This window comes from Zonotrichia leucophrys, chromosome 8, assembly GCF_028769735.1.
Source record: "Zonotrichia leucophrys gambelii isolate GWCS_2022_RI chromosome 8, RI_Zleu_2.0, whole genome shotgun sequence".
Classification (NCBI taxonomy): Eukaryota; Metazoa; Chordata; class Aves; order Passeriformes; family Passerellidae; genus Zonotrichia; species Zonotrichia leucophrys.
Window position 1 is genome coordinate 24465489 of NC_088178.1, and position 13712 is coordinate 24479200.

The window sequence follows — 13712 nt, forward strand, 5'->3', positions numbered from 1 at the left end:
GTTATCCATTAATAAAATTTGAGGCAGCTGACAAGTTTCCTATTAGACTCTACATAAATTGCAGTCATTACTGATGGAACATCACTAAATGCATCTCCACAGTGCTTGTGCAATGAAGGCAGAACTGGCACTTTCCTTATTCAAGAAATCAAAGTACAAACAGACATGGCTTATCCTGGGTCACTTAAAAAGCCTTCATCAGAAGCAGGGGAATTCCTCAGCAGTGCCTGAAGGCTGGTGTGAATGCAAACCATCCACATCCCAAGGGTTTGGGGCTTGAGACAAGGGGACAACACTCCCTGGCACTTAAAATGAGAGAAGTCACAGATTTCTGCTTTTCTGCTTTGACAATGAGATAATGGGAGGACATACATTCAATGGGAGGTTGGAAATCTGAAAAAAATTAATTTATTCACAGAATATATTCTTCAGTTATGACTTTGCTTTGCTATTCTGCTTCTTAGAGATGCAGTCAACCCAAAAATATCACACTTGTGAGATAGCTACAATTGACCAGAGAAAACCTTCTCCTGAGGAATATCCAATGCATCAAGACTAAAAAAGACTGACAGATAAAATTAAGAGGAAATTTAGGATAACTCTTTCATATAATTATTTCCTAAACCATTTGTTGGAGTTAATCCTGAAATACCTAGCGACAGGCATTTTCAGGTGCAGGATGATGGACAAAGAGGGGTTCTTGACTGAATTGACAGCAGATTCTCCAAGTTAAAAATGTTCCACTTTTTGAATGGTATATTTTGCAGGAAAATTCAGCATTGGCCCTCCTGGGCTTTTTTCCCCTATTTATTATTGTCATTTCTGAAGGTAGGATTTAATGATTTAACCCCAGGAATCAGCTTTGCACCTGATTTATCTCATGGAGCTGTGTTTTATTATTCCCAACTGCCCTTTGGGACCAGTTTTACTGAGGTAAAACTGGACGAGACAGAACTTGAGAAGATACCCAGGAGCAGAAGACATTTCTCAGAGCACCAGTGAGTAAGGGACTATTACAAGCAAGAAAGAAAGAAAGAAAAAAGTATATTCACAAATGCTGAATGCCCATCTGAAAGACAGTTCATTTCACTGAACCACTCCTGAAATTAAAATCTGCAAATGCTTAAGGCTATTCATGGGAGCGTTAAAGAGAAACACCCCTTTGTCCAAACAAACCAGGGCAAGAAAGGCATTAATTTGACTCACTAAGATGACAGACTTGCACCTTGTATAACTTAAACATACATGATGGGGAATATAAGGCAGGAAAAAGTGTACACAGAGTGTGTTGGGTGTATGGGAACGACAAGGACAAAGCAAATGGAAGTTTTAGTGGTGGCAGAACCACAGGAGGAGGCAGGATGGGGCAGGGTGAGGGGCAGAGCAGCACAGAACCACCACAGGATCCTGCCTGTCCACACTGAAGGCTGAAAGCTCAGCTCCAGATTCCAGTTTTGGAATTAATTCAAGTGACAAAAAGAAAACCAAACCCAAAATCTTCAAGGAGTACTGCAGTGCCTTTCTGTGGGAAAAGAGACAGCCAGTCCTGATACATCTGCCCAGCTGGGCTGAATATTCACTGACTGGAGCCATCAACATGTACAGCCTAAAACCCACTGGGGTTAAAGATCTCTCTTCTCTTCTCTTCTCTTCTCTTCTCTTCTCTTCTCTTCTCTTCTCTTCTCTTCTCTTCTCTTCTCTTCTCTTCTCTTCTCTTCTCTTCTCTTCTCTTCTCTTCTCTTCTCTTCTCTTCTCTTCTCTTCTCTTCTCTTCTCTTCTCTTCTCTTCTCTTCTCTTCTCTTCTCTTCTCTTCTCTTCTCCCTCTTCCATTGTCTTGCACTTTGCCAAGGCTCTAACCATGCTGTAAACTCACATACTGGGGTGTGTGTGGCCATGGGAATGCTCAATGGGCTGCTATCATATTACAAACACAAAATCAGAAAATTTAATCAAACAAATTTTGATTACTGTAGTTTAATTAGTTATAACTAGTAATAATTAGTAAATGTGCTAATTAGATTTCTGAGGGGTTAAATCCCAATCTTTGCTAGACGGCTGTCATCACCATAATGCTTTTGTGCTTTGGAATTTAATGAATTTCGTGTATTCTCATAATCTCTTGTTGTGCAAATACTATACACCATGATACACATGACAGTGTTAGATGGAACACAGATTACCCAAGGTATTCAGATGCCTGATTTCTACTGATTTACATCAGAGCTTCAGTCCCTAGCAGAAACTTCAGAGGTCTCTTGCAGAGCTGATGGAAGCATTTCCCCTACATTTGACAGCAGTGAGGCAGAAGAGGAGGAAAAGACATGGTGATAGCTATGAAAATATCACCTGGCCACTAAAGCCCCAAAGTGCTGTGGCAGGGAAAAGAGAAAAAGGGATTTATGCTGCCATTTTGGAGTTTTGGTTTTCCTTCATGTGTTTTTTAAATCCCCATCCAGATATTAGTGAGGAAGGACCTATGTGTTCCTCAAGCTCTAGAAGTATCTAGGAAAGAGATGTCAGCCAAGGACGGAGAGGAAGGATGGTGACTCTGCAGGCCTACAGCTTTCTACAGCTTATCTTCAGTCAGAGTCTGTTTACAGCAGTTTTTCCAGTTTAAAAATTCTTAAGTGTCTCTCTTTTACACTACAGAGCAGTGTGCTGGCAGACATATTTTCAAGTGAATGAAAGGTTTCAATTGGTATTTATAAAAATAAGAAAGTCTCTGAAGCAACTGTTGGTATTTCCACCTTGATGTCTAATCCAAGAGCAGGAGTGCCGGTGTTGCATAATGACAAAAATAAACACGACCAGAGACCTACTGTTACTTAAATGTGGACAAGTTGGACCAGCTGTGTAACAGTCATTTCTTTTACAGTAATAAATGTTGACAGCAAAAATAAAAAATGCATTACTGAGGCATCATCAAATGAGCCCTGTCATTACATGGAAACTCCGCCCTGTATAAGCTTGTCAAAAAGTGTTACTGTAATCCTTTGAGAAGCCTCCTCCTCAGGCAACGAAGAAAAAATGTTGAGGATCAGCCCAGAACAGGTGTGTTGTGCTGTAATGCCAGGATTTAATCACAGATCTCTTCACATTAATCTCACAAAGGAACTAACTCAGATCTATTCAGGCCCATCACGCCACACTGAGATGATTATTTAACTATCCAACTAAAGCAAGCAAGCTCACAGGGTGTTCAAAAATGGACATTCCAGGGCGTAGAATATTTTACAACTATTGTTTTCCTAAGTCCAGCACCAGGCATTGACACTTAAGAGGAACTGATACCCAAGAGGAACTGATACTACACACTCTTTTCAAAGTCAGTGCCCGAAAAATCTCAGTGCACACCTTGATTAACAGTGGCAGAGCCTGGTTATCCCTGCTCTGAGACACCCTCTCTTACCTACAGGAGAAACTCCTTAATGACATTTATTCCCTCTGCAAAACCCCACTGCCTGAGCAGTAGTTGGGGTGTCAACTCCTTAAGAAGTGTCCAGGGGAGTAAACATGGTTAGAAAAAGAAAATATATCCACCAGATGCAGGGAATCATTAGTGCAGCTGCAGAACAACTCTGCATACACAGCTTGAGGTTGGACTTCAGTCCCCAGACCTGACTGCACTGGGAAAGGTGGGGCTGTATCCTGGCCAAGAGGCTTCACTGCTGATGGTCACAACTGAATTATCCATTGGCCTAATCAGAAGAGCCCTGTGAGCCCATCAGTGTTCTGCTAATCCAATTTTGCAGTTTGTGGCTTGTTCCTACAGCTATTTTAGGAGCAAAATTATAAAAACAGACACCTAGACTGTGTATGTACAATGGCACATCAACTGCATGGTCCAAAAGAGGCAGAGGTTTCCAAAATGTCATCTGGCCAACACAGCAACAGCTCATGACTGACCCAGAACCCTGGAGAGGCAGGGAAAGGAGTGGGAGAGCAGGCTGATCTCCCTTGAAGGAAACCTGGGAGAGAAAACAGCTGCAGAAGTTACACACCAGGACAGGCATGTTGGGTTACCAGGAGTACACATGTGCATCCCAATGTTTTTAAAGTATTTCTTTGGAGATTATGTAAGAGCACAACACAAAATCTAAAAATTAAATCCAACTGCTAGTTAAGTGATGGTATTTTAGCACTTCACACTTATGAGGCTAAATTGGTAAATTTTACCCATACATGGATACAAAAGCACAGGATTTAGCTTAGCACATTATTATTGCCAGCAGCTGATGAGGTGTCTCACTCAGGTGAGGTAAGTTGGTAAAGCTGTTCTGAGCATCCCACCTACACCCCCAGCAGATGCTCAGTGACAGGGAGCTCCTGCAGCCACAGCCAACATCAGCTGAACACCTGGACCAGCTGGAGTGGGACCAGTCCTCCTGTACCCAAATAACCATCAGAGGGCACTGCAAAACACCCTGTGCCAAACAGGATTGTGCAATGGCTGTGCTGGAAGCTTTCATATGCATGAGAATTTCAGCTGCATAAACTCACTCATTACTGACTTCATGCTGTCCTTTACAAATGTTTTCCAGTTCTGGTTCTCTCTCACACACACTTCTGTTTACAGCAATGCTACACTGATGACTCCTCTTTTTAAAGCACAAAAGAATTTTCTGCTTATCTTCTTGTGGTTTTATGATGACTTATTGTTGCTATTAAGAAAACAGTAACAGAAACCGGACTCTGTATCCTGTTTGCTATTGTAATATTTGGGAAAAAATTGCACCAACTGCAGTATGATCTTAATAAAGAAAAGGTGTTGATGTTTGAACACTTGAAGTTGTCAAGAACAAGGCTTACAAGAAAGCTACATGTTATGTAGCTAACCACAAAAAGGCAATATTTTGTTTTCAGGCTGAAGCCCTCTGTTGAGTACAGACTGCTTGTCAAATACTCCCTCTCTGGAATAGTAATTTCATAAAGCAAGGTTATTTTTTGTTTTGAAAACTTCCTGCTTCAAAGGCAAAGTGTCTGAGATCACCTTTTCAGTGTGCTTGTAACGAGTGGAGCCAAGGTGTAAGTAAATATCCTATTTGTGTATAGAACCCATAGTGTCTGGAAAGCTGCCCCCAAAGTTTATGAAATTTTCCATCACTTTTCTGAATGTCAAAGTGTGTTAGAAAAAGCTCCTGTTGGGAAGAAATGTCACCAGTGCCTTCAGTGACAGAAAAACAAAAGACTATAGGAGACTTGGACAAAGGTAGATATTGGAGAAATGTATAAAAATCAATTTTCCATTCTACCTAGATAGGTAGGGCACTTGGGGAAAGAAGCCAGGAGGCAACAATCCCATGTGGGGACTGAACTGTCACTGTCACTGCTCTTGGCCACCCAGGGAAGGACAAAGAGCAGCCCAGGACAGTTCCTGGTTCTGGGTCTGGGCTGGTGTCCTGTTCCTCACTCTGTTCCAATCCTATCACTCTACTTTCTTCTCCTATCCCGTGTTTGCTCTTATCTCTCTGACTTTATATGCTTTTGTTTCCCTCAGTTTTCTTCCTTTTTATCAGCTTGTATAGTTTTTAATTCTGAACCTCTCTTAGAGCTTATCTGTGATGTAAATTTCACCCTCTTACTAAAGCATTAAAAAATCTTCCATACTCAAGACACTCCTGTTAAAATGCAATAAAAATTCTAGTTATATTGTGCCTTGGACTTTTGTTGTAATCCTCATATTTAAATTTGTGTTCAGTATTAACAAAATTAAAGTCAATTTCTTTACCAATGAATTACAGGTAGCATAAATAAAGAAGAAAAAGTGAATGACAGATATTGTGCAGATAATGTGCCTTCATATTACAGTCAGTAAATCTTGTACTAATGAGATACAAGATTTAAATGTGAAGAATGTGTTTCATGAATTATTGTCAATCAATGTCTATACAACAGGATAAGAATAATCTTGAATGGCAACACACCTATTATTACAAATTCCTAAGAACTTCATTACCTAAAAATGTCACTCTTAATTTACAGAGTAACAGATAAAGATCTTTCAGCTGTATAACTCACTTTGTCTGCTTCTGTGTAATTGAAACACTGGTTTTGAGAAGTCTTGCAATCATTTATACATTCTGCATCACTCTGAGTGGTGGTTCAGTACTGGTGTACTGGTTAAAGTTGGTTTCAGCTCCCTTTTAAACAGTCTCATTTAAGATATATTAATATATTTTTGTTTTCTACCTATGACTTGGAGCTTGTGGCAAAAATTCTGATAATTTTCCTTGTATGAGCATATTAAGCTCCATAATATCACTATAATGTAACCAGTCACTGGTGACTATGTTCAGAAAAAGGAAAGAAACTGAAAATGACAAGACCAAAAAGGAGGAGTTGTTCTGAGAGACCCAAATACACAAAGGAGACTTTACCTTTTTAATTTCTGACAATGGAAGAGACATTAAAACACATCATACCCAACTCCACTGGCTAAAGAAACATCTGGTTAATTTACATCCCCAGTGATTAGTGGAAGGCAGGAGGTATCTGCAGCAACTTTCAGTCTCACCTCATCCTTTATGTCTTCCTGCTGCTGGGCACTGAAGATCTCCATTGCAGCCATCAGCCTCATCATTAGCTCATCCACTGTTGTGTTACCTAGCAACAAAGGAAGATAGCTGAACTTCATTTCATTAAAGTTATTAAACAAAAAAGAAGTCATTTTAGAATTAATCCATAAGAAATAGCCAGACTAGGGGAAAAAAAAAAAAAGACAAGAGTAGAAAATGCAAATATCTTAGTAGAATGCTTTCAGTTCACCTTTTTACTGAAAACTCAAAATTATTTTTACAAAGGTTGATCACAGGTTAGAATTTCAGATGGTGCAAATCTGAACAATTGCTTTTGTGCTTGCATAAATTAACTCTATTTTGTCTTTTAGTCACTGATGTTAAATGAAAGCAGTAGGTCTGGAATTCCCTTATGTGAAATTGATTTTACAGTTTTAGAATTCCCAGGGAGACCAAAGCAACTGCTTAGGCAGGCAACACAAGGTAGGATGTTGGCAGCAGCATCCAAGTGGATTGGTTTAAAACAATGGAAAATCCACAAAACAATGATTCAATAGATGTGACAAAATAGATCCATGTTTTATTTGGATATAACTAGTAATAAAATTTCAAATACTATATTTTCTTCAGTCTATTTACTTGCAAAGCTACTAAAGTGGAAAATTCTGTCATCCATGTGTGTATCATGAAATAGAACACATACATAGGAAGACAGATACCTTCCCATGTTTTTCTTCCAGCATGCCTCTAGTCTTCATTAAGACTGAAAGATTACTTTAATTTCCTACCAAGATGCATTCTTTGGTTTCTCTTTCTAAACTGAAATCTAGACTACCCATTAAAGCCACTTGTCATAGTAGTTAGAAGATTTTAAACCATGAGAAATGGTCACAAACTATGAAGTCTTAACATCTGCCAGCCCAAGCAGCTGTTGGACCCCAGCAGAACAAGCAGCACTAAAGAAAACAAGACTGTCCCCATAGTTTCCAACCCCAGGAAAAAAGTAAAAATCAAAAGCAAACTAAGACAGTCTGCATTTCAATAAACACCAATGGGGTCTTAGGTTTCTATATAGTTGTATCTCTTCTGTCAACATGCCTTCTCACCCAGCCCTGAAAGGCCCTCATTGTTCCCATTTCTAACATTTGCTACCTTAGCAGAAAATGTTATCCCACATGCTACAACATGCAGGACTTCAGAGGCTACCATTCATTGAGGCAGTATTGTTAAAAGATACCAGTGTCCCCATTCCTGGGAAAATAACAAGCAGAGATTGTGTGATTTTTGTTAAAGGATGAATTTAAGTAAGGCTACAATAGGTGATTGTTTTAGTTTAGTGCAAAAGATTGCAGAAAACCTCACAAATCATTAAAATTTAACTCATGCCATTAAATAATCTGGATTAAGCTGCATTGTATGATGACTTTGAATTGCTGCTAAAGGAGTTAAGTAATTTAAGACAGTGGCCCCAGTGACTTCAGTGGGATGGCAAAGGTTCTGAACTGTACTGCAGAGTCAGAAAACCAAGCTATTTATAAGACTATTTCCATGAAAAAAACCTATGAAACCTATGAGATATGTTTTATAAATTACAGACATTCATACCATGAATTAGTGTTGTGCTGTACCTTGCACTGAGGAGACAAAATCCATGCAAAAAAACCCATTTTGTCCACTGCAGATTCCTCAAGAAAATTATTAATCCCAGATGCAAAAAGAAACACTAATGCTTGTCTGCAAAAAGCAGCATTTCCTGAGGCTGAATTTCCTCAGGAAAATGAGATTACAATAAAGATTGCCAGATATAAGCAATAAAAAAATGAGGACACAGTGTCATGAAGGCAAACTTGTGGAGAAGGCAGAAGAAATGAGAGGCAGCCATTCTTTGATGTGCTCTAATTTGAAGAGTTACTGAGAACAGCAGTCAGAGGGCAACACTCCACATCTAAGTCACCTTGCTGGCAGTGAAATCAGAGGAATGGTTACACCAGAAAGAGCTGCTCATGTAAACCAGAAAACTTCATTTATGTGAGATTGTATTAGGAATTTCAATCCTGACCTGATTTGGGGATCTTAATGCTGCAGGCAGGTCTGAAGAAACAACTCATGTCCAAATATTAGCAACAGGAGCCCAGGTATTAACAAGGAACGACACACAAGGAACCAAATGCATTCTGGCACTATGCAAAAAGTGCAGCAAAGATCCTCGGGAAATCAGGAATGTATCTGAATATAAATTTAGAAAACTAAGTGTAGCTCTTTCTTCAGGAAATTGGGTTTCCACTTAAAAAAATAAAAGAAAAATGTAAACTATAATTCTACTCAAGTCATGGCAACTCCAATCTCTAACACCATGCTAATTAATACATTTATGAGTAGTAGATAATTATACTCTGGCAACTTAAAGTGTGTTTTGTGTAACAAATTATTATTCTGGATATCTTAAAAGAGAAACAGTTAGCAAAGACCTCTTATAACAGATTCAATACTCACATAAGGAATACCTGTAATCTAAAGAACTGTACCTTGTATTACATTCAACACTTCATTAGATGATCGTTTTCCCATAATAATAAGGAAAAGTGGAAACTGGTCTGTCTTCTGAGTTCGAATGGTTTGGGCTACAACGCTCCCAAAATGTCTAGTGCACATTGTCAGAAACCTGGTGGGGGAAGAAATAAATTGTTAACATTGTAGAGGATCTTTTAAAGTTAAGTTTAAAAAAATAATTATGCAAAATTCAGCAGTTTAACTGCATGTTACCTACTGTTTAACACACTCTGCATTCAGTTCTAGAGCTCTTTAGCTCTTTTTATAACTAAATTATTATAATACTTATAAACATGATACAGTCCAGGTTGTCTAAATTAGAACAATTAACAACTGCTTGCTGATTTATTTAATGGAGATTTCCATTTCCTGTTACACTATGTGAAGACTGTAATTCAAAACTACTCCCCAAAACAATAATGCTGAATCAATTGTTAAAACTTCTAAAGAGAAACTAAGTAGAGCAACAATCTAATAAACCTGGTGAAGTATAAAAATAGTAAATTTCATACGAAAGCATAATTTAATAATGAAAGATCAAGAAATGGGTTTTATCAGTCACAGAATTAAAACATGGTACTTCAGAATTGTATTTTCCTTTGTACCAGTGCCCTGCCAGTGACACACTTAGCAGTGTGGTCTAAAAAACAATAATTCTAAGCTTTTGACCAAAAAAAGCTCTTAGATATTAGCATACAGAAGTCTAACATTAGTATTCTTAACACGATCTTGAATAAATGAAAAAACTGATAAAGCTTTTCTCTTCCATTAAAGGACTGTTTGAAATTAGCATTTCTTTCAAGAGAAAAGGGTAGCTTATGATATGTTTTCAGATCTGATGGTAAAAAGTAAATGTCATAATAATAATGAATTATGAAAGACCAAATGCAAATATAGAATGCTTTAATAAGATCCAATTTAATAAAGTCTGTAAAAATAATGGACTTTTAATAACACGGGTCACAAAAGGCAAAACAGTGGAAATTCTGAGGACTAGCCACTGGTACAGGCTTATTAATTCTTAATTATGTTCATGAAAGGCAACTTAAATCGTGTGTTTTCTTATGCCTTATGATAATATTTTAGGTAACAACTACTCTGAAATGTATGCTCTAACTGAAGAGCAAAGTCCCGTTGTCACATGCATTAGAAGCCAAATCTATTTGAAAAGACAAACTGCATTAAAATGTCAAGTGCTCCAAGTAATTTCTTCTCAAAGAAACTGAAAAGATTCAAAATGCGACTTTTTTAATCAATATATATATTGTATCCAATAAAATGGCTAAAAATTAATAAGTCTGACAAGTACAGCATTGAGCTTATTTGAGGCACCTGAAGTACTAAAAAAATCTCAGAGAGAATCTGGATGGAAGGCAATGGGTGGGGGTGGCAAGCAAGTATTTCAAAGCCATAAGTGTTACTCCCTGATTCTCTGGATTTTTCAACTCAGAACAATCAGCCACAAAGAAGACATCAAAAAGCTGAACAAACTCTGCTCTATCAGAAACAGCGACACAGACACGTAACATCTGGTAAGGATAAAACAGCATCTGTAAAGTCTGGACAGATCAACTCTTCTGATAAATAATGGCTTTTGATGTTTTCCTTTCAAGGTGGGAGCAGGTAAGTGAAATGTTGGCCTCACAGAAGTCAGTGGTGATCCTCCACAGCAAAATGAAAATTACTTATGTGAGTTCCAGGTTTCACCCCTGGAAGCAATAAAGACAGAGGACAATTGAAGTGAATTCCTAGACCTGTGTATCAAAACTGTTTAACAGTCTTCAACACAGCACAGAAGAAAAGCACTCAAGTTTCATGGAAAACCGAAATATTTAACTGGAAGTGAAGAAGTGCTGTAGAGAATAATGCTTAGAAGGAATAAAACTAAAGAGACTCCTACAGTCCTAGTTGTACTAGTCAAAGGCGCTGGTTTGTTAATTTTTTTAAGTCTATTTTGTATTTAGTCAACCAATAACTCAGTCCAAAAATATGCTTTTGTAGGTATAGGTTTTGCATGCAAAGAATTCTGAATGAAGAATTATTTTTTTCCCATTTTCTGCCTTTACCGATTTTGTATTTGTAGACCTTTTTACTTGCAGATTCATAACCAGAAAAAAAGGGAAAAAAGCTCCCTCTGTGCTAATATTTTCTGTTAGAAGTGAGCATAACCAAAACAACTTGGTGCAATATCCATTATCTTACTCCATACATCACTTACAAGGGATTTTCTCACTTTCATCTAAACAGAAGCGTGCCAGATCTCTCAGTGGCATCTCCAGAGCTGCCAAAAAAAGCCCCTGTGGAGTCCATCAAAGAGACAGATGTCCCTCCAGGGAAAAGGGCTGCATCTTGCACACTGTAGTGTGCTCCTGGAATGTGCAGAGGCAAACTTGGTGCTACATTTTGAATACTTCTTGTATGTTAAAAAAAAAAAAAATTGCAAGCTCTCATTGCTTTTCTTATCCTCTCCCCAGCACCTTAGTGTTGTTTAACAATTGTATAGCAAATATCTAGTGCACCTAAGGTCAAATTCTCTTCCATAAAGAGAGAAATCAGCTCTCAAATGTATGGAAAAATGCATTCAAAATAAATACTAAAAAATTCATAGTATTTTAGATCTTCATAGTATTCATAGTATTCTAGATTTTCTTTACCTTCTGTAACAACAAAAATAACAAAGATCTGGTTATTTGTTACAGTCTTACTCATATAAATTCCTGAAGTTACTTATTATTTTTATGCACCGGGGAAAACTTTGGAAAAGTTTCCTCCTACAATGAGGCCCTTTGGCACATGGTGCCCACTACACTTCTTGGAAAGGACTTTCCAGCAGAACAGAAAGGCTGCACTGGAGATGTTTTTCTGTATGTTCTTACCCTAAAGTCCTCCTCAAAAATCAGCAGCAGCAGAAATCTGACAATCTCTTCTAAAAGACCTATTTCCCTTCAGAACACAAAGTGGATGACTTTGGGCCAAAAAAGTGTGATTTATTTATGACTAGATAATTCCCAAAGCCAACCTTAAACAGCCTTTAACATTTCAGAAATGGGTTTGGAAAAAAAGTAACTTCTTTGCTGAGCATGAGGAAAACAATTATGAATATTAAATATGCAAGGTTTCTGATTATTTTTAATAATAATTATATAATGTGCAAAGTCAACATAAGACTCATTAAAATGTTAATGTAAAAATAACATTTTTGTATTAGGTATTTACATTTTTAAAAGAGTAAAAGCTGAGGTCCTGAATTGGCATACTAAAATAATCTTGCTCTCCCATAATTCAGAGTTACTGCTTTACCCACATTGGTAGGCTTGTACCTCAAACACAAGGAGCAAAGACACAAGGCATGTTTAAAGATGTATACAGCAGCCTAAATCAAATTATGTGGCTATCACCTTCAGGATCCACATGCTAAACACCAGATTCAGATGTTAAAAGAGCATGATTTTATCCACTTTATGCAAAAGGAAAGCCTACATCCATCTCCTCCTAAAACACGGCAGATCTAACTCCCACCCTGAAAGGCTCAACCAGATTAGATAAATACTTCACAAACCCATTCAGTGTAAACCACAGAACTCTAGAAACACTTTAGTCCATCCTTGGACACCAGGCAAAGTCACTGGTGAAAGTATAAATAAAATATACCTCAACCCCTTGTTAGAGCACTGCACAAAGAATGGAACACACAAGATGCACTCTCACCATCACTCATTATGAACTCTATGATTTCCTAAGGAATGTTCAAGGCTTGTCACAGGTAGATTTAATATACAGATTTAATAATAGCCTAGATATGAACAGACAGTGTGTTTAGTTATTTTACAGATGTTGGTAAAGTGGGAGAAGCTACAAGCACATCAGAAGTCAGAGAATTCAGATTAATCTTCACAAGTCAAAGAATCATCCTGACAAGTAAATATAATTCTGTAAGGTCAATGAGAGTTTCCAAATTGGAGGAAAGATGGCACAAATACAGCAAAAGAAACAAACAATAAGAGAATACAACGAAATCCTTCCTCAAAACAGTCCAACAAATCTGTCTTGACCACCTGTTCTTCTGCTGTCACCTCTTTTGCACAGGACACAAAAAAGCTTTATTTTTTCACCTTTTCTGTTCAAGCTTAATCAACTAGGTTGCAGTTTGAGTACAGTGGGATAGAACATTCTTTGAGATTTTGCTTTAGAGTGGGGACTTAAAACATATGCTTACAAATCTATCAGTTTAATTAATTCCTTAATAATTCCTTTAATTAATAATAACTGTTTTTCTCAGATGACCTTAAAACATTGCTAAAGGACTGAAAATCTTGATAACATCAGAGAGGCTGCTTTCTATTTATAGTTGGCTATTATAGACATCCATATCTTCCTAATCACGACCAGATCAAAATGCATTCTCTGCTGATTTTCAGTTTTCCAAATTTGGACATTTTTAGATTACTAACATGAAATTACCTTGAAGCACATAAATATTTAAGCAGGGATAGTTTACCTTTTCTGGTGGGTGTATAATAAACAGTTTAACCATCATCTATATACAGGCTGTTTTGTTCTCCATCTAAAGAGACAATCACCTTTTATCCTTTCCCTTTTTTTTCTTCGTTTCAGTGCTATTAGGAAACTATTCACAAGTGCAACCCT

At 37.6% G+C, this 13712-nt stretch overlaps 1 protein-coding gene across 2 annotated transcripts in view; it reads right to left on the minus strand.

The window, feature by feature from the left end:
- Window positions 1–13712, minus strand: part of FAF1 (Fas associated factor 1) — a 148895-nt gene that overhangs the window by 21419 nt on the left and 113764 nt on the right. For both annotated transcript variants that reach the window (XM_064719667.1, XM_064719668.1), the window contains 2 exons: window positions 9041–9177; window positions 6515–6603 (listed from right to left, as the gene is read on the minus strand). In XM_064719667.1, coding sequence (XP_064575737.1) covers window positions 6515–6603; window positions 9041–9177 — 226 coding nt within the window. The remainder of the gene's footprint in view (window positions 1–6514; window positions 6604–9040; window positions 9178–13712) is intronic.